The sequence below is a fragment of the Phoenix dactylifera genome, chromosome 7 (genome assembly GCF_051530095.1).
Source record: "Phoenix dactylifera cultivar Ajwa chromosome 7, Ajwa_hap1_PhDact_Kaust_v1.1, whole genome shotgun sequence".
In the NCBI taxonomy this organism is placed as follows: domain Eukaryota; kingdom Viridiplantae; phylum Streptophyta; class Magnoliopsida; order Arecales; family Arecaceae; genus Phoenix; species Phoenix dactylifera.
This window is the reverse complement of record NC_143196.1, coordinates 32,410,980-32,429,517: the sequence shown is the minus strand read 5'-3', so window position 1 is coordinate 32,429,517 and position 18,538 is coordinate 32,410,980. Positions and strand designations below refer to the sequence as shown.

The 18,538-nt window shown below is 37.4% G+C and overlaps 1 protein-coding gene across 1 annotated transcript; it reads left to right on the top strand.

Moving 5' to 3' along the window:
• The first annotated feature begins 3,967 nt into the window (after positions 1-3,967).
• On the top strand, positions 3,968-17,510 carry LOC103712958 (uncharacterized). Its single transcript, XM_008799681.6, has 8 exons — positions 3,968-4,532; positions 5,335-5,679; positions 6,087-6,346; positions 10,789-10,930; positions 11,126-11,497; positions 11,640-11,771; positions 14,704-14,832; positions 14,975-17,510. Exons 1-8 carry the CDS (start codon positions 4,401-4,403, stop codon positions 17,363-17,365), a joined length of 3,903 nt encoding a protein of 1,300 aa, XP_008797903.1. The 5' UTR covers positions 3,968-4,400; the 3' UTR covers positions 17,366-17,510.
• Positions 17,511-18,538: the final 1,028 nt, after the last annotated feature.

The window sequence follows — 18,538 nt, the reverse complement described above, 5'->3', positions numbered from 1 at the left end:
ATTAGCCAATAAATCTATGGCTTCTTTTAAAATTTGCAAATCTAAAAATTATGTTTCCATTTTTTTCATTGATTAAATTTTAAAAATTTTAAAACTTAATATGTCTCCAAAAGTGCTTGGTGGTTACACAAACAAAGTTTAAGAACATAAGTATTTAAAGATGGCTAAGATGGGGGGAAGAAAAAAAAAAAAAAAAAAAGATGAATTCAAAGATTTCTACTCAACGTAAAAAAATTTGATTTCATGATTTTAAGAATATTTAAAGATTTCACGGCACAACCAGACACCCCACATCACAAAATCTAGATGGTTAAATTCAAAATTCATGAGATATCATTATTTTCTAATACATCCAAATGAACCCTATATTCGGCAAATAACCTTTGATGAACCAAAAGTAGTCTAGAGTTCTTCCCAGTCAATACCATTTCTTATAATTTACAAGCTTAAGTCGCTTGTACAAAATCTCACAAGCCAACTTGTTGGTCATTTGCCAAATAATTAGCATCACAAAGTGCATGTTTAAGGGTATTTTTAAGCCAGACTAGCCTAATCATGAATAGCAAAGATTGTGCCTAATTTTATCTTTGTTGCAACATATACTGTTGCATAAAATTATAACTGTGATATGCATTTCACTAGACCTATCATATGCATAACAATCAGACATGTCTACAGAGTATAGTCACCTTGAGTGCGATAAAAATTAGACTTGATTGTCCACGATCATGCATGATAGCATTTTCCCAAATAAAAACATTCAAATCAATAGTAATTTCATATAGCATTATAGCAACTTAAATCAAGAATGTGGCATGCTCGATGCTCAATTTCATGATTTTCTATCTCCTAACAAACAATGAGCTCTTTATAAATTTAGAAATAGTTTTTTTTTCAATTACATAAGAATTGGGCTATATGAGAATTGGGTCATATAAGAGTTTGATGATAGGTCACGATGCAGAGAGTAGTATCATATAGCCAACTATCATAAATCGATATTTAGTACTATCATTGATTGCCCTCTAGTTATCGGTTAGTTCACTAGGCTAACACAGCAATTAGGAATTGGTGCAATACCATGATGAATTAGCCATGACGGTTAGGCTCTATCTAACACTCAACTAACTACCAACTTTTATATTAGATAAGTGACCTGAGCATTGATTTAGCAGGTGATGATACTTAGAATTTTTCATGAACATTTTCCAAGATCCATTAAAATATTATAAGTAATACATGTCAAAGAATCAAAACTATCATACGATAGTAATACAAATCAAGTAGGTGATAAAAATTAGACTTGACTATCCGTGATAAAAATTAGACTCGAGTGTCCATGATCATGCATGATAGTGATTTTCCCATAAACAATCAATCAAATTGATAGTAATTCCATGTAGCATTTTCTAAATATATTATCCATTATTAGTAAAATCTTTTCTGAAGCAACCCATCAGATGGCAACTTAAATCAAGCACATGGCATGCTCCATGCTCAATTTTCATGTTTTTCCATCTCCCGGCAAATAATGGATCATTTATAATTCAAAAATAGTTTTTCTTAGTTACACAAGAATTGGATTCTACAAAAATTTGATGTTGGGTTACGATGCAGTGAGCAGCATCACAAAGCCAGCTATCATAAATTGATATTGAGTATTGTTATCGATCGTAGTCAAGTTATCGCTCAGTTCACTAGGCTAACATGGAAATCAGAGATTGGGATGACGGTTAGACCCTATCTCCTACTCAACTACCAACTTCCACATAAAATTGATGACCTAGGCATGGATCCAACATGCATATTTCACGAAAAATTCCTAAAATTCAGTAAAACATAATAAATAATATAGATAAAGTATCACAATCATCATCCAATAGCTATACATATCGAGCATGCAATAAAAATGAGACTTGATGGTCCATGATCATGCATGATATTATTTCTTCCATAAACAATAAATCAAATCAATAGTAATTCCATATAGCATTTTCTAATCATTTTTCTCAAAATACCATCCATTATTAGTAAGATATTTTCTTAATACTATTGTGGACTGGTCTAAAGTAAATCATAGGATAGCAACTTAAACCAAGCATATAGCATGCTCGACGCTCAATATCATGATTTTCTATCTCCTAGCAAATAACGAGCCCTTTATAATTTCAAAAATAGATTTTTTTTGTTACGTGAAAAATGAATTCTACAAAAATTTGATATCGAATCATCATACAACGAGTATCATCACACAACCATCATAAATCGATATTGAGTACTATTTTTGATTGCCCTCAGGCTAAAGTGGCAATCCAAGATTGGTGCAATACCCGGATGAATTAATGGTGACAATTAGATCCTATCCATCACTCAACCAACTGCCAACTTCCATATAAGTTTGGTGACCCAAGCATTGATCCAGTAGGTGATAATCTTTAGCATTTTTCATGAATATTTTCCAACATCCACTAAAATATGACAAGTGATCCAAATCAAAGAATCAGAACAGCCATCCATCTCATAATCCACCGATACCGCACCTCATCGCATCACCTTCCAATCCAACGGATCAAAATCAAAACCGTCATTTAACCTCACGAAATAATGTCAGGATGTTATCGTCATCGCGATTCATAGGAGGAAGAATCTGGTCAATCAAAATGACGACACTGTTCCCGAAGATAACGACATTGCCCCTCCAAGGACAAAAAAGATAATCAAGTTAACAAAAATGCCCTTTACATCTGGGAAATTATAGGGCAGAAAAGGCAGCTCGTGAAGCGTAAATTCATCATGCGAACGAATAACCGAGGTAATACGATTTTGGAACTTAAGGGAGTTTTGCGTAACTAATTATAGTGGAGGTGTTTTTAGTAAAGAAGTGCGGAATTTTAGCACATTCATCGCTATACCTTCCTTTCCAGCTATACTCTCCCTTTATCCGTGGAAAAGTTTAAGTAGATACAAAGTGGGTGTACGGTAAATTGAAGGTTTTCTATTTGGATGAACAGCTATATTTTTTGTCATGAAAAATTTAATATTTGGACGGCTGAGATGATTCAAAGCCTCGAAATAGGTCATTATTAGATGGTGCAGGTTAGATCTTAGGTTTCAAAGTTCTCTTCTTATTCTCAGTGCAGGATTTGAACTTGGTGTGTTTTAGAAATTAGGTGTGCTTTTTGACTTGTATTTATGCATGTTGCCGGAATCTGCTACCATCGAATATATATGATGCCGTTCTATTTGCATAGAAATTAATACGAAATATACAAGATCCGTCATTCATTTGTTCTCAAAGCTTATCACGACCATAGTAAAATTGATAGTAGGTCCAATGATTGGCATAAAATTGCTAAACAGATTTTTGCAAAGAATTTTTAATGTTCGGTTCACAATAGTAATGCCCAATGCCCCTAGCTTGGCGTGGTTCCTATATTTCTATCGAGAAATCACTGGCACGAGCACCGACTAACCTGCGCTCCCTCGGATGTCAACAAACCATGCATGGAACTCTTCCATCAACACACATTCGCACATGCCTCTTTAAATACAACTCACTAGTTTAGATTGAGTTACTTTTATTCAGTGGAGGTCTAGATAAGCTTCCTTGCCTAAAATATTAAAAACAGATAAAAAGTTGTATCTTCCGCACGATAGAATGATTCACCTTTTTTTGCATGAATTTGCTAGTAGATTGTGCAAATATTATTTTAAAACCTATGCAAGCTGATGAATGAAAGAGTTTAGAGTGCATTGAGAGTTGTATGGGGTGGGATCCAATGGATGATATCATGAAAGAAGAGCGATCATACTTTTGTGGGAAAGATACAATTTAAAAGCACTCCTTCCTTCGATGCCAATGTTATACGGGTCCTTTTACAACGAGTAGACGAACTCTCGCCCAGAATTACAGGAATCCCCTCGTACGTATCATAATTTACATTTCGATCGCTACGGGGAAGGGAATGACGGCAGTTTCGTATATACCCTCCACTTCTTTTACCTTTAACCCCTGCGCCCACCCCCACGATAGCGGACTTCATGTAAACCTTCTCTCTCTCTCTCTCTCTACAAAAGAAGAGACCAGCAAATCTCATCAACAAAACCCCCACCCTTCGTCCATCTCCTTCCGTCGTCTCTCGCCCCCAATCCCCCAACCCACGCTCGCCGCCGAATCTGATCGCCCCCGCCGTCGTCTCTAATCCGATCCCCGGCAACCCGTCCGATCCGAATCCGGCGGCCCCGCGATCGCGATTCGGATCCCTGCGCCCCCGCCGCTACAGGACTCGGCGATCTCTCCTCCTCCGCCCCGATCATCCCACCAAGATCCCCCGGCCGTGGATGGATAGCAGCTCGAGGGGGGAGGGATCGACGAGCCGCTGTTGAGGGGAGACGAGAAGATGCCTGGCCTTTTGCAGAGGAACGCCCAATTCGGCAATGCTCCGGCCACGCCCGCCGCCCCCAGATCCGCGTCCATTTACGGAATCTGGTCCAGGCACCGGGACGACATCACCTTTGATCAGCTCCAGAAGGTATCGGCCCCGATCGATCGGCGCCGGTTCGTTCGATCTTTTGATTGGATTCCTCGTGGTTTCTGGGTCTTTCCTGGTTTTAATCGGGTTCTTGATTGGTTTCACGTGCGATGTTGATCGGATTTTCTGTTTCTTGATTTGATAGATCTAGTTTGCGGTCCTGTTTTGTGTTGATTGGATTTGCAGCTGGATTGGATGTAGATTTAGATATTAAAACAAATTTATTTTGTTTTTATCCTATTTTCTTGTTTTAATATGTAAAGAGGTTCGAAATATCTTTGAAAGCACAAGCTAATGTTCATACGCAACTTTTTTTGTGCGTGTGATTCAAGTCAGTAGCTCGATAATTAACCTTAGCATGATCCTGTTTTTGAATGGAAATTTGCATCGAGTCACATTTTTCACTCGTTGATATGAGTACTTATTGCCGAGCATGCTTGTATTATCTTGTAAATTTTTTTCTTAAGTTTTTCTTTCTTTCGTCATTCCAAACTCCTGGTGTGAGTAATCCGGGTGAGAGTAATCCTGCTGTTTTTTTTTCAAAGCCTCTTCAGTTGCTAAAAAAAATGTATGCCATGAGAATTTAGCGTGACAATGAACCAATCTTACTTCAAGAATGGGTTTCTGACATAATTCATGTCAGATTCAAGAAGCAACGGAGAATACTGTAGTTGAAGAAATGTGCTCCGGTTCATGTTCTTCACTGAAAGAATCTAATTCGTACCTGTGATTTTCTATGTTTTAAATGATTGTGATATGAGAAAAACAAATCGTAATTGGATTTTTTATGCATTTGGACTAGTTCTGGAGTGAGTTACCTCGTAAAGCTCGACAGCAGCTCCTGAGGATTGATAAGCATGCCCTCTTTGAACAAGGCCGCAAAAACCTTTACTGTTCCAGGTGCAATGGGTTGCTTCTGGATGGCTTCACACAGATTGTCATGTATGCAAAGTCATTGCAGCTGGAAGGTGCGGGCATGCACCTGCCCAACAAAATGGGGGCCTCCAAGATTCTGAATGATAGTGAATTAGATGAAGTTCAGGACCCGGCTGTACACCCTTGGGGAGGCCTGATAGCAACCAAGGATGGCATACTAACGCTTCTTGACTGCTTTACATATGCTAAGTCACTGAAGACGCTCCAGAATGTAAGTCATAATACACTATCACAACTCTCACTTTTTTCTCTCTTTTTTTTCATTCAGCAAATAAGCTAGCCCCACTATCCCCTATTTTCATGTTGTGTGCTGCATTGATGACATTGCAGCATCCAACTCTTTTCACATTGTTCTGTGTCAATCTCTTAAGCTTTCCAATTTCTGATGTCTTGTTTAGTGCTTCCATTCCATGCCGTGTCCCTTTTTCTTCACATCTTCATTTCTTGCTAAATTTTTAATAAGTTTCTGCTATGAGACTTGCACTTTGTTCTGGAGTTCTCTCAAATCCTGCTTCATGATTATCATTGATAGACTGAACTTTCCACTTTATGAAATTGCTAACTGTCTCACCACTTTAGTTATATGATCATTGAAGTCTGCTGTACTGGTTCGTGTAGGTTTTTGACAGTGCCCGAGCGAGGGAACGTGAACGTGAGCTGCTCTACCCTGATGCATGTGGTGGGGGAGGCAGGGGATGGATAAGTCAAGGGATGTCTAATTATGGCAGAGGGCACGGAAGTCGAGAAACCTGTGCTTTGCACACTGCCAGGCTTTCTTGTGATACATTAGTGGATTTTTGGTCTGCGCTGGGTGATGAAACTAGATTATCTCTTCTGAGGATGAAGGAGGGTGATTTCATGGATAGACTTATGTTCAGGTGAGTATATTTTGTCTTAGATTCTTTATGTTAAGATATTTAATCTTCAAGAAATCTTATTTGCATAAAGGATGAGCTATTGATGACAGTGAACCTACTACGGCAAGCAAAATGAATAATTTAGGTACTGAAAATTCTTTGTTGTTTGATTACAAGAAATAGGGATAAAAGGGCTTGGTTGGTTAGTGGAAAGGCATCCAAAGAAAGCTTGTACAATCAGCCCCAACAAAGAATGTGCATTTTTTTCCATAATTGGTCATGAGAAAATTTATTATCAGGGTCATACTACATAGGAGGGAAAGATCAATTCTTAGTTGCTCAGAACATAAGCAGAATGCCAAAAACAAACTTCAAGGCCTAGAAAGTATGCTTCTTATCTCTAAGCTAGCTAAGATGACACTAGAACATTACATGCATTTCTTATAGATTTCGACCAAGGTAGCTCTACACAAGCTTAAAGGTAAATGCTCACTGCTTTAGCAATTGTCTCTATAAGAGAAGAAGCTTTTATGAACCACTTGTCAGTGAGAACTCCACAAAACTGGCATTTGTTTGTGAAACCATTGTGTCCAAGCAATTGTTAGAGGCTCTAGTCTGTCTGGAAAAGAAAGAGAAAACAAGGAATTATCATGGAAGAATGTCGTAGTTATCTAAAGTAGATAGTATTGCTGCTATCTTGTCATTCATGTTTATTTAGGTTGGACATGGTATTAGGTGGAAAGATAACTCTTGTAATCCAAAACAGGTTCCTGCAGAATTAACAAATTTCAACCATTGCAAATAAAATAATTTCAGAGGACTGAGAGTAGAAAAGGACCTCATGAAAATCTTCTATTGGCAGTGCGGAAGTATATGTGAAGGTCTTGGTAAGACATATTTTGAGCACACATTCAGTATGAAAATCTGGCTGATTGTTGATAATATTCTCAAGAAGTAGAGATGACTTACTCATTTATGACAGAAGTACTATTCTGTTTAGGTAACATTTGCAGAGTTTTTAGCTAGATGTGTAGAGTTAGTTTAGAAGTTCATCAAATCTGTGAAGGCTTGAGGAGGTTTGTTTTTCATCTAATATTTACTGGATAATTTAATCTTCTATAAGAATTAAAACTGAGTAATACCTTAAGCTTTCTTATGAGGGAGGAATAAGTATAACTATAAACGACTGTATAGGGCATGCCTTTTATATTGAAAGTCCATATGGTTCTCAATTACCTAAACAAAAAAAAAGTCCATGTGGTTCTCCACTTATCTAGCTTAAAAAGAAATTCTAAATTTATGCACTTTACAAACTCATTATGAAACTGTTCCCTGGTGGCTGATATCCACTCAACATTGTTTGATATAGTTCCTTCACTAACATGATCCACATTCATCAGTGAAGCACTTGCATTTTGGAGATCAAAGTTCACTTAGATAGATAGACTGTCGGCCTCATTGAATATGGGAAGTAAATCAAATATGCATCCATGTGAATCACTTCTATTATGTCCAAAATTGGGTCTATTGTTATTTCATGAGGCAGATTGTCGGAGAATAAATCTTAGTTTCCCTTGACCCTCACTGCACTTAGATCAGATATTCTGTCTTGGTCTTCGAATATCTGGAAGTCATTTAAGTATTCAGTCATGTAATTCTCGTTATTATGTCAAAAATTTTGTCTAATCCCATTCATGAGGTAGATTGTTGAACAATAAGCCTTGTTGCCGTTGACCCTTAGTACTGTTCGTCATGCTACATGGGCTGTGGATCACCTGTAATGCTCAAATATTATAATAGAATGTCAAACATAAATGACTGACCTCTTTTAATTCGGGCTAAGGTTACTGATGGAGCAAGCATACATGCCACTTTTGAATATTCTCACCGAACATGTTCATAGGAAACTTTTACAATTTCTGAATTTCAACTCAGAACTGTTGTCCCAGTAAATTGTGAAGTAGCATCAGAACTGTCTAATGTTCAAAGTGCTTGCAACAAGAAATGGATACAGTCAATAGAGGTGCACGTATTCTAAGCAGGTATTTTTGTTATTTTCAGAGAGCCTACTTGTTAGAACTAACAATCAGGTCAACGAAGACACCAAATTGAAATAGTTGATGTATGTGCCACACATTATCAAGGGCATAGCTAGGGCTTTTGTTCCTTTAAGATGAGAAGGTTGGATGAAGTCATTGAGATTACTTTCTAAACTTCTCTGATAAAATCAGTTTATGTGGTTATTGCTCATTGAAGCTCTGAAATTCAAAATAGGGTATCATACTTGGCACACACAATTATCCTGAACGGAGTAGTTGTGGTGTCTTCACATCCGTTACTATCCAATTGTTTGGATCCCTAGTGATGCCATTATTGGGGATAGATTTTTGACTTCATCATCACTCTGGCTATGTTGCGTTGTTTCCTCTTACAAGGAATTTCATTGCTTGGCTGTTGTCTTTTACATCTTGTCTGTCATTTTTGTTTTTCCTAGGTACCATACTTTTCAACTCTGATATGCACCACATTGAATTCCTGTATCACTTGCTGTTTGTCTTAGGTTGGCTCTCCTTGCCTTCATACTGAAAGAAGCACATCTGTTAAGTCATTTTCTGAATGGGGCTACAGAATGTGATTGATGATGTGAATTTTTCAATCACAAAAACAACTACTTGCTTGAAAAACCAAGAATGTTGAATCAGTAGAGTTTAATGGAATAACAGTAGACCTTACATCAAATTATGGACAAGCAATGGTAATAATTGTGGTCACAAGTAAAAGGCCATGTTATTTAAAATCCTTATGAAAATGACAACAACATATGGAAGTAGGAAACACAAAAGTTGCAATCTTCAGTTGGGTACAGAGAACATAGATGAGCTAGCCACAATTTCATGCATGACATAGGTATATCATCTTCCTTCTGCAATAACATATTGTAAGATTTTGCGTTACCAACTTCTCAATGGCTCGAGTCACTGGAAATGTGATTGATTGAAGGTACTGTGGTGGTCCCTGTATAACAAGCATCTTCCATAGTAGCTTTAATAAAACAAGGGCTGAAGCGAATGGTGGATTTGTGACTAATTTGGTGGCACCTACCACAAGTAAATCTCCTAAATCAATATGATCTTTTATGAGTTGCGTTGGGTTTATAAATTGCTAACATCTCTTAAATCCGCATAATCTTTTAGAACTTTCTATAAAACACTTCCCCCCTCACTCCTTGACCCCATAAATTCCACCTTGATTTTGAAGTTGGTTTTCCCTCCTTCTAAGCCTTTTCATATAGCATACTGAAAACATAAGCTCGAATAATTGGTTGAAATATGCGTTACTATTTTATGCACTAAATGGCTTCCTGTTTTATTATACTAGGAGTATTTCCTTGTTGCCAAGAAAAACCAGTAGGTGGTGCCATGTTCTAAGCTGAACACAAGAGGGTAGTTGCGTTTCCTTTGTTAGCTTACTTTATCCTCCAGTTTCTTTCATCCAAAGATGGTTCTCAGCCTTCCCTTATAAGACTAAACAGGAGCGCACATACCAAAGGAGGAGTTAACATGGAAGAAACTGGGATTAGTTTTTTCATCTTCAAAACTTTTTGTTTCCTTGAGCACTGTCAATGAAAGTTGTCAAAGAACAAACTTATTGGCCTCATGCCTAAGAGAAGCTGGATGTGTAGTTTCTACTTGTATAGTCCAATGTTTACAAACTTTGGGTTCTTATGACCCAACATACAATATAGGTAAGGTAGAATATGATATGATCATCAGTCCTACTAACTCCTAAGTTGTCCCATATTGATGCTAATCCAAGTTTTTTATACTGTATAATCTTCTTCAGGAATTATGTATTATTTCAGTGGAAGCAGTGTGTTGCCAAGATCAAGAGATTAGATTATCTATTGTTGGTTGCCGTTGTTCAGTTTTCTTCTTCACCCACCGGTCATATTATCGTTTATTTATACTATTTTACTTGCCCTATTGAGTTTGCTAAAGAAGTTGGACTGTTGAATTTAGGATGAACGCCAAGATTACTGTTTGCTTGCAATCCATGCTAGCAGAAGCATACATTGACCTACCTATGAGAATCAATGGGGTATCATTTGTTTTTATTCCCTTGCTAATCTAGATAGGACGATCAATTCCTTTGACATTAGATGCATAATGTGGAACTCTTCAATATATAAATATATAGGTTGGGCATTTCGAAAACTAGCCATGATGAAGCTTGGTTCCAGATATTAGCCATGAGATGGTTCTCTCTTACTTCCAGTTAATATTCTGTTAGCTGATATGGTTGGGCTAGTGTTAGTAGTAAGTTAATAGTGCTAATGATCTTGAAGTGGCTTTAAATGTCAAATTGAATTTCGTCCAACTGCCATTATTGGGTAAATGTTTTTTGAATTATATGCACAGTTAGAACGGGTTAACATTATTGTGAATTCAATTTTCTTTTCACAGGTTTGAGAGCAAGAGGTTTTGCAGAGATTGCCGAAGAAATGTCATTCGTGAATTCAAAGAGTTGAAGGAACTAAAGCGCATGCGAAGGGAACCCCGATGCACTAGTTGGTTTTGTGTTGCAGATACAGCTTTCCAATATGAGGTTTGCATTTGCCAGTGTTTTCAAAGATGCATGTCTAAATTTTACTTGCCTGTTCATATTGTTTAACAATTTAACAGGCAGTTTCTTAGGAGAAATATGATTTATTCTACAGAAGCATGATGAGAATTGCAAGAATAAAAACTCTTCCTCATTGAGCTATCAGATGACCTGGATTTTTTGTCATATCATTTTCAGGTATCAGAGGACACCATCCAAGCTGATTGGCACCAGTCATTTACGGACACAGTTGGAACATATCATCATTTTGAATGGGCAGTTGGAACAGGAGAAGGGAAATCAGACATTTTAGACTTCGAAGATGTTGGAATGAATGGAAAGGTCCAGGTGAATGGACTTGATCTTGGTGGTCTGAGTGCATGCTTTATTACACTTAGGGCTTGGAAGCTTGATGGTCGCTGCACTGAGCTCTGTGTAAAGGCACATGCATTGAAGGGACAACCATGTGTCCATCGCAGACTAATAGTAGGGGATGGTTTTGTAACAATAACTAAGGGGGAAAGTATCAGAAGGTTTTTTGAGCATGCCGAAGAAGCTGAGGAAGAAGAGGTATGTTCAATTGAGGGCCTGCTGCGTATAATGCTTATAGAACGAATTGTCTTTAATAGTACTAGTGGATGATGATGTGAAAAAAAGGGTGTGATTTTTCAATAGTCCATGCTAGCTGATTTTTGTTGATTTGTAAGAGCAGGATGATGATGCTATGGACAAGGATGGAAATGAACTTGACAGTGAGGGAACCCGTCCACAGAAGCATGCCAAGAGTCCTGAACTTGCACGAGAATTTCTTCTCGATGCTGCGACAGTTATATTCAAAGAACAGGTATTTTAAGCAGAGCAGCTTGTTGTTCTCTCCGCATGCTACACTCTTCTTCCACTTTTTGTAAATTTTTTACAAGCTCATATCCGTTTGCTGTTACCATCATTGTAATCTCCTTTTATTCTGTTACTGATCTGGCAAATTGTATTATTCTGAGGCTATTCCAAGTACAGCCTGAATGAAGAAACTATGTCATCAGTCATTGTCACAAGTCACAACCACCAATCCTCGTCCGATCTATTGAGGGTTGGCTGTGTATTGAATTTGGATCCATTTCATTTTTCCGTGGCTGACTGTCCACTTAATGTTACCCCACCACCTTCTTCATGTGGGACTGGTACTAGCATCTTCGTGGTGTAAGATGGAGAAACTGTGTGCCAAGAACAAAACATTATTACCATTAGACAATTATATGAGTAGTGTTGCAGTAGTACTCTATTAAAATAACCTAGCCCCTTTCAAAATGGGGTACAATTTGCATATATTTAGCCTTTCCAATTAGTGAACTGTACCGAGTTCTCTGCAAAGCAAGTCCTTGTCGTGGATTTGAATGTGCTGATTTGAGTATTAATAAAATGGATTTTTTCTTCCAAGTCATCTTATCCACTCTCTCTTAGAGATATTCTAAACTTTTATAGAAGTTCCTACAACATCTCGTACTGTTATGTGGACTATGATTTGAGTGTCAGACCTTGATTTGTGTTGAGGGCCTAGACTTCAAGAGCAGATCATCATGACACGGGGGCAGATTATGTAATCTATTCCATTGATAAAATTAAAGATAAATGATTTCTAAACTGGATTTTAATTATACAGATGTCTATTCTATTTCATAATTATCATATTTGTTATTTTATAGCAATAGAATGCATTCACTGTATTGACTTGCAGACTTACACTGTTATCAACTTGATAATTGACTCCACAATTTCCAAAAATAAGACACATTTTGACTTGTGGATGCATGAGATTGCTGATGAACATTAGCTGTCTAGATTACATTGGCTACTCAATCCATGTGGTGATGAACTTAGCTTGCACCAAAAAAAAATGGTTATTAGCAAGTGAAAACTTTGATGATTTTAATAGATGCATGTATCGTTCATCTGCTAGTCCAACTTGAACTCACATAACAGTTAAATTGTTTGCTACCTAAAGATTCAGAGACTACCGTGACCGACAATCCTTATCCTAACCACATGAAGTTGGTTTTATTCCTCTTTTGCTTTTTACAAAGTTTGTAGGGATGATGTATTCCACTTACGAAAATTTAGAAGTGGATAACATTTTGGAATTAATTTTTTTTTTAATCAGGAAATAACATGCTTTCTTAGCAGGTAAACCAAAATAAGGACTCTTACCCCCCCCCCCCCCCCCCCCCCCCGCGGGGGACATTCAGAAGAAGAAAAAAAGCAAAATAAGATCTTAAATAGTTACTGTGTCTGGAAGATCCGACTTTAAGAAGCTGTGAAGTTTTTGTAGCTTATTACTCGTTGTGAAGCTGTGACTGAAATGTGGATTCATATGTAAAAATAATGTTAACTTATACTGCTGACCTGCATGTATGGATTGATGTTTTCTCGTTTCCTGCTATTGGTGTGCTTGAATAAAACTGTTCTAGGCATCATAATTGTGATTTTATGATTTTTTTAATGGCTTAAGCTAGGTATTATTGAGGTAGTGATGCGAGGAATTGTGGAGAAGAGGAATAAAGATAGGAGACATGTAAAAGCCAGCATGAACTATAATTCATAGATGTGATCAAATATATAACATAACATGGGTAGATTGATACTTTTAGAGAGCACAGTTTCATGACATTGTCTTAAGTGGAATGATTATATCCAACCTATGAAAGCAAGAACACCTTCAAACCTTGTTGACTTCCTTTTGACTGAGTATAAACTTGAATTTTGTTATCAATTCTTTTGGAAATCCTGGCCTGACCTTTTTACTTTTGATTGTTGTGGATGATGGTGGCTTGCTCTGCCTTTATTTTTTTGTGTCAAATTGAAGAATTAAAATGAAGAAATGCATCGAATTTAAATAAGAAAATACATCATGCTGTAGAAACTTTAAACAAGCATCAATAAGTTGATGATAGTGAAGAAGGCGGAAGAAAGGTCTCTGTTTGGGTTAAGGATTAAGCAAAATCCTTGTGACTTGCAATTTTATTAGATGTGACAGAGATACTACGAGTATTGGTGTTACTATTTTTACTCATTCCTTGTAGGCTGCACATGATATGGCAGACAAAGTTTGGAGTAGGTTAAGAACCAAAAAGCTCTTTGTTTGTAACTTAATCTTAATGTTTATGGGGACATCATAATCATTTTCTCCTGCAACATTAGCTGGGGAACTTTAAGCGGAAAAGTTACAACCATGGAGAATTCGGGCAAGGAAGCAGCTATTATTCCTGGCCATGCCTTTAATGTCCAAATCCTGTGAGATTGTGTCTTGACTTTAAGAAAACCATCCGGATAGCAAAAAATAATTAGTGAACAAAAATTGAGCAATGACTTAGATTTAGGAATTTATAAGTTTTCATATTTTTATAATGTAAGTTTTCATATTTTTATAATGTGCACAAGGACTATGGCCGTGATGTAAGTTGGATCAATGATCAGTTAATGTTAATTATTTATATCTGCAGATTTGATCTTGCCGATTAATATGTCATTTCATCTGGTTTGATGGGCTGTATCTCTTTTAGATTATGATCCCCTCGTAAATTTATGTAGGCTGATTGAGGCAGTAGCATTCTACCTTCACTGTTGTTACTATATACACATATATCTTAGCAGTATTATATAATGTATTCAGAAAATAATAAAGGAACAAAGCAAAACCGTAGCAATAAGATTTCAGTTTTGTTCTCGATTTCATATCATGCATACACAGTATGTCTCGCAACTAATTCATCAGGTTCTTCTAGGTAGAAAAGGCTTTCAGAGAAGGTACAGCTCGACAAAATGCACACAGTATGTTTGTTTGTCTTGCCCTAAAATTGCTGGAAGAACGTCTTCATGTTGCCTGCAAAGAGATTATTACCTTAGAAAAGCAGGTAATTTGATGTTTTCTTATTTATCTGGTTGAAAAATTTAAGTTACTATTTTCATTATAAATAAGGGGCAAAATTTCAATGAAGTGGCGAGTTCATCACATTCTTGTTGAATTTCTACAACCTCATCTGATTTGTCTTACAGACCAAGCTTCTAGAGGAGGAAGAAAAAGAGAAACGTGAAGAAGAAGAGCGCAAGGAGAGGAGGAGGACAAAAGAAAGAGAAAAAAAGCTTAGAAGAAAAGAGAGGCTAAAAGGAAAAGAAAGGGAAAGAGACAAGAAACTTGTTGAGTCAAAATCACTTAGTGAGGATTCAGCTTCCTTCTTGAATGACTCGCCCACAAATTCACATGATGAATCACCAAATCCTTTTGAGTCTGGGGACTCAGTTAGTCAACCAGGAGATATCACTCTGCTTCCCAGGCCTATTTCTCCTAATGGTACAGATGAACAAACCTCAACTGAGAACATCAGTATGAAGAACCTGAAGAATGATAGTCTGCAGCATCAGTGTCATGTCGATGGAGAGCTTGGTGCTAGGGATGGCAATGGCTCTTTTGTACTTGAGCAGTCAAAATCATCGAGGAGAAAATTGAGATTCGGAAAAGATTCTCATTCTCTTGTGGATCAGGCTTCTAGTTGGTATGACATGTGCCAATCTAGCATGAGCAATGAGAGTAGCATTCAGCAAGATGAGCCTGATTCAAATGGATGCATGATGTCTTCATCTAGGGGCATGAATGGGCTTCACAGGCCATCAAGGGAAAGGGTTGTGAAGAGCAGTGCTAGAAATTCCAATATGAAATACAGTGATAAATTCCACGGTTCAAACAGCAGAATGCGAGATAGATTTGACTTCCAGGCTTGTAGCTGCATCCAACAGGCTGATTACAAAGGAAAGGATGGGCATCACATTTCTACAGTCAGGTCAGGTAGCGAGATCAAGATTGCAAATAAAACAGAAGCTACACTGGATATGCCTAGGTCATTCAATCGAAGTGTTAGATACAATAATGGCTGTTATGTGCCAGATAGTACACTAATTTCAAAGGGAAAGCATGTTGGAGGCACACATGGCAAGGATAGTTTCCACACAAAACAGGTTTGGGAACCACTGAATACACGCAAAAAGTGCTCTAGAAGCAGTTCTGATCCTGACTTTACCTTGGGAGCTACTATTAAGGTTGTTCCATCTGAAGAAGCTAGATTTGATAAGGATAAGAATGAACGCCAGCAACCTTGTAATGTACTTGAAGCAATTCATTTCTGCTCATCCGAGCATTCTGTAAGTTCAGGAAAAGCTGAAACTTTGAAAAGTTATCAACTTCATGAGAATACCATGAAGGACTCCGATAAATCCTTTTCAAGCTCCCAGAATGGTAACCAGAATGGATTTGTCCCAGCAGCTAAGTCGGATTGCTATTCCAAGAATGGTGCAAAGGAAGAAGTTGACTCATGCCCCATCATGTCTACCTTTTTGATGCATAATGCTTGTGATCCTGTAACGAACTCTTCTAGTTCGGATAACTGCTCATCATGTCTTAGCGAGGGGGACACCAGCACCAGTTCCTCAAGTACTCAAAATGCAGAATCATCATCAACTTCAGATTCAGAAGATGCTAGCCAACAATCAGATGGCAGAGATATATCAATATGTGATGGCAATAATTTTCACAAATATCACGATGAAACTGCAGACGGCAATCACAGAACAAATGGATATGATTCTTTCACCAGGACAACTGCAGGTTTTGCAGCAGAGAGCTGTATGGTGCCAAACTTTTCAAGAGAAAGTTCAACAAAATCTGTTCACAATTCTGATAATGGTCAATTTGGATTTAATATGGGCCCTTCTCAGCAGCACATGTTATCAGCGCATAATCAAAGCATCCATGTGCCGTTGTTTCCTTCTCCAACCATGGGGTATCATAATCATAGTGCAACTTCTTGGTCAGCTACTCCTACCAATGGATTGATGCCGTTTTCCCAGCCCAGCCAATATATACTCCCTAGCCCACTTGGATATCAATCCTCGGATTTCTGTATGCAGTACAGTACCCTTCAACCTTTATCAGTTCCTGCATTTGATGCAAACCAACATTCCTTGTATCGGACTGCTAATAGAGTCAACATTGCAAGCTCAAAGGAGCGATACAAGAATCTTGGTTCATGTGGATTCCAGAAAGTCGATGCTGTTGGTGAGCTGACAGGAAGTAACCATCCTCTGGAAAAGTCATTTCCAACTAGACAGGTGCCTTCAAAAACACCATCAGGGGGACAAAATGATAGTGTTGAAAATGCTTCTAGATCCCATAATGACAGTCCATCCTTCTCGTTGTTTCACTTTGGTGGTCCGGTGGATGGGGTTGCTGCCGGGTCCAATCTGAATTCACTTTCTATAAAAGAAGAAACTACTGGAGGATTTGTCTCGAAGTTACCTGCAGCTCAGGCTCATACATGCTCAAAGGAAGAGACAAAGATTGAAGAATACAGCTTATTTTCTGCTAGAAATGGTGTTAGCTTTTCGTTCTTCTAGTGCAGTCTCTAGAGTGGTTGCAAGAGTTCTGCTGGAGCATTCTGTCTGCTTCACTGCTTCGGTTGTGAAAAGTGTGAGCACTTGTATGTGGTAAAATAATCTTTCTCAAAAATTTTATTTTATTTTGATTTGTCGATGCTTCCAATTTGTGCTTTATTGTTTCGGATTGTAGAAAAAATTGCGAGTGATATAGCTTTTCTGTTTTTACCGCTAAGTGAGGAAAGCTTTCTGCTATGAATGGAATATTGATTGACATTCAAGCTGTAGACATTCTTTGAAATCATAAAAAACTCATTTCTCTGCAAGTTTATTTGTGGAGAACTAGCTTTTGTATTATCTGAGAGGATACGTTCTTGTAAGATTACCTTCATCATGAACACATGTTAATGTGTGTTTAGACTTTAGACAATGTGCTTAGATTACAGCCTTCTAAGGAGTTCATATTCTTCTTGCTACTTTCTTAAGTTGTGAAAATATGAAGGCATATAGTAGGAAAGGGGGTGATGGGGTGATTTGATTGTTGGGATTACACTTTGAAGATTAACAAACAAATAGAAGCAAACTGGATTGAAGCCCTTCATTGGTGAAGAAAATTCTCTCGAAGAAATTTTATTAATATATCAAAAGGGTATACAATGTATTAGATGCACGTATATAGGAAATGATCCCTAATTCTAGTTCGAGTATTAAACCCGATATAGAATCATACTCGAAATAGGAATCAACAATAAGGAAATATGCTAGAATTATTCTATTACAAATATAGAAATCTGACTAAAATTCAATATTGTCCATAATGGGCAATTTACATAAAAACCCGGAATTCTGTTTGCTTGCACGCTATCTCATAGGATGGAGAATAAATTAAATATTTGCTTGTCAAAGTCTACGTCTATGAATCCGCTGGCTCCTAAGAAGTTTGGCATGCTCCACGTGGTTGTAGTTTCTATTGGGTGCACTTTGTGCTGCATCAATATACATTTGTGTTGACTGTTAAAAAAAAAAAAATCATTCATGGGTTTTCCATCTTTAGGTGTTCGTAATACCTCTTTGATTTCTCTAGGAATGTTATTGCCACAGAGAGAACTCTATAAATTGATGATACATAGCCATTTCTAGTGAAACGATTTACTCTCTTTCTTCTCGCTGAACTATCAATTGGTTCTAAAATAA

Bases quoted from the DNA above. Each gene is read 5' to 3' on its own strand.
- LOC103712958 (XM_008799681.6), top strand. From the start codon at position 4,401: ATGCCTGGCCTTTTGCAGAGGAACGCCCAATTCGGCAATGCTCCGGCC. The intron at 5,680-6,086 runs GTAAGTCATAAT...TGGTTCGTGTAG, and splicing joins CACTGAAGACGCTCCAGAAT to GTTTTTGACAGTGCCCGAGC. The intron at 6,347-10,788 runs GTGAGTATATTT...TTCTTTTCACAG, and splicing joins ATGGATAGACTTATGTTCAG to GTTTGAGAGCAAGAGGTTTT.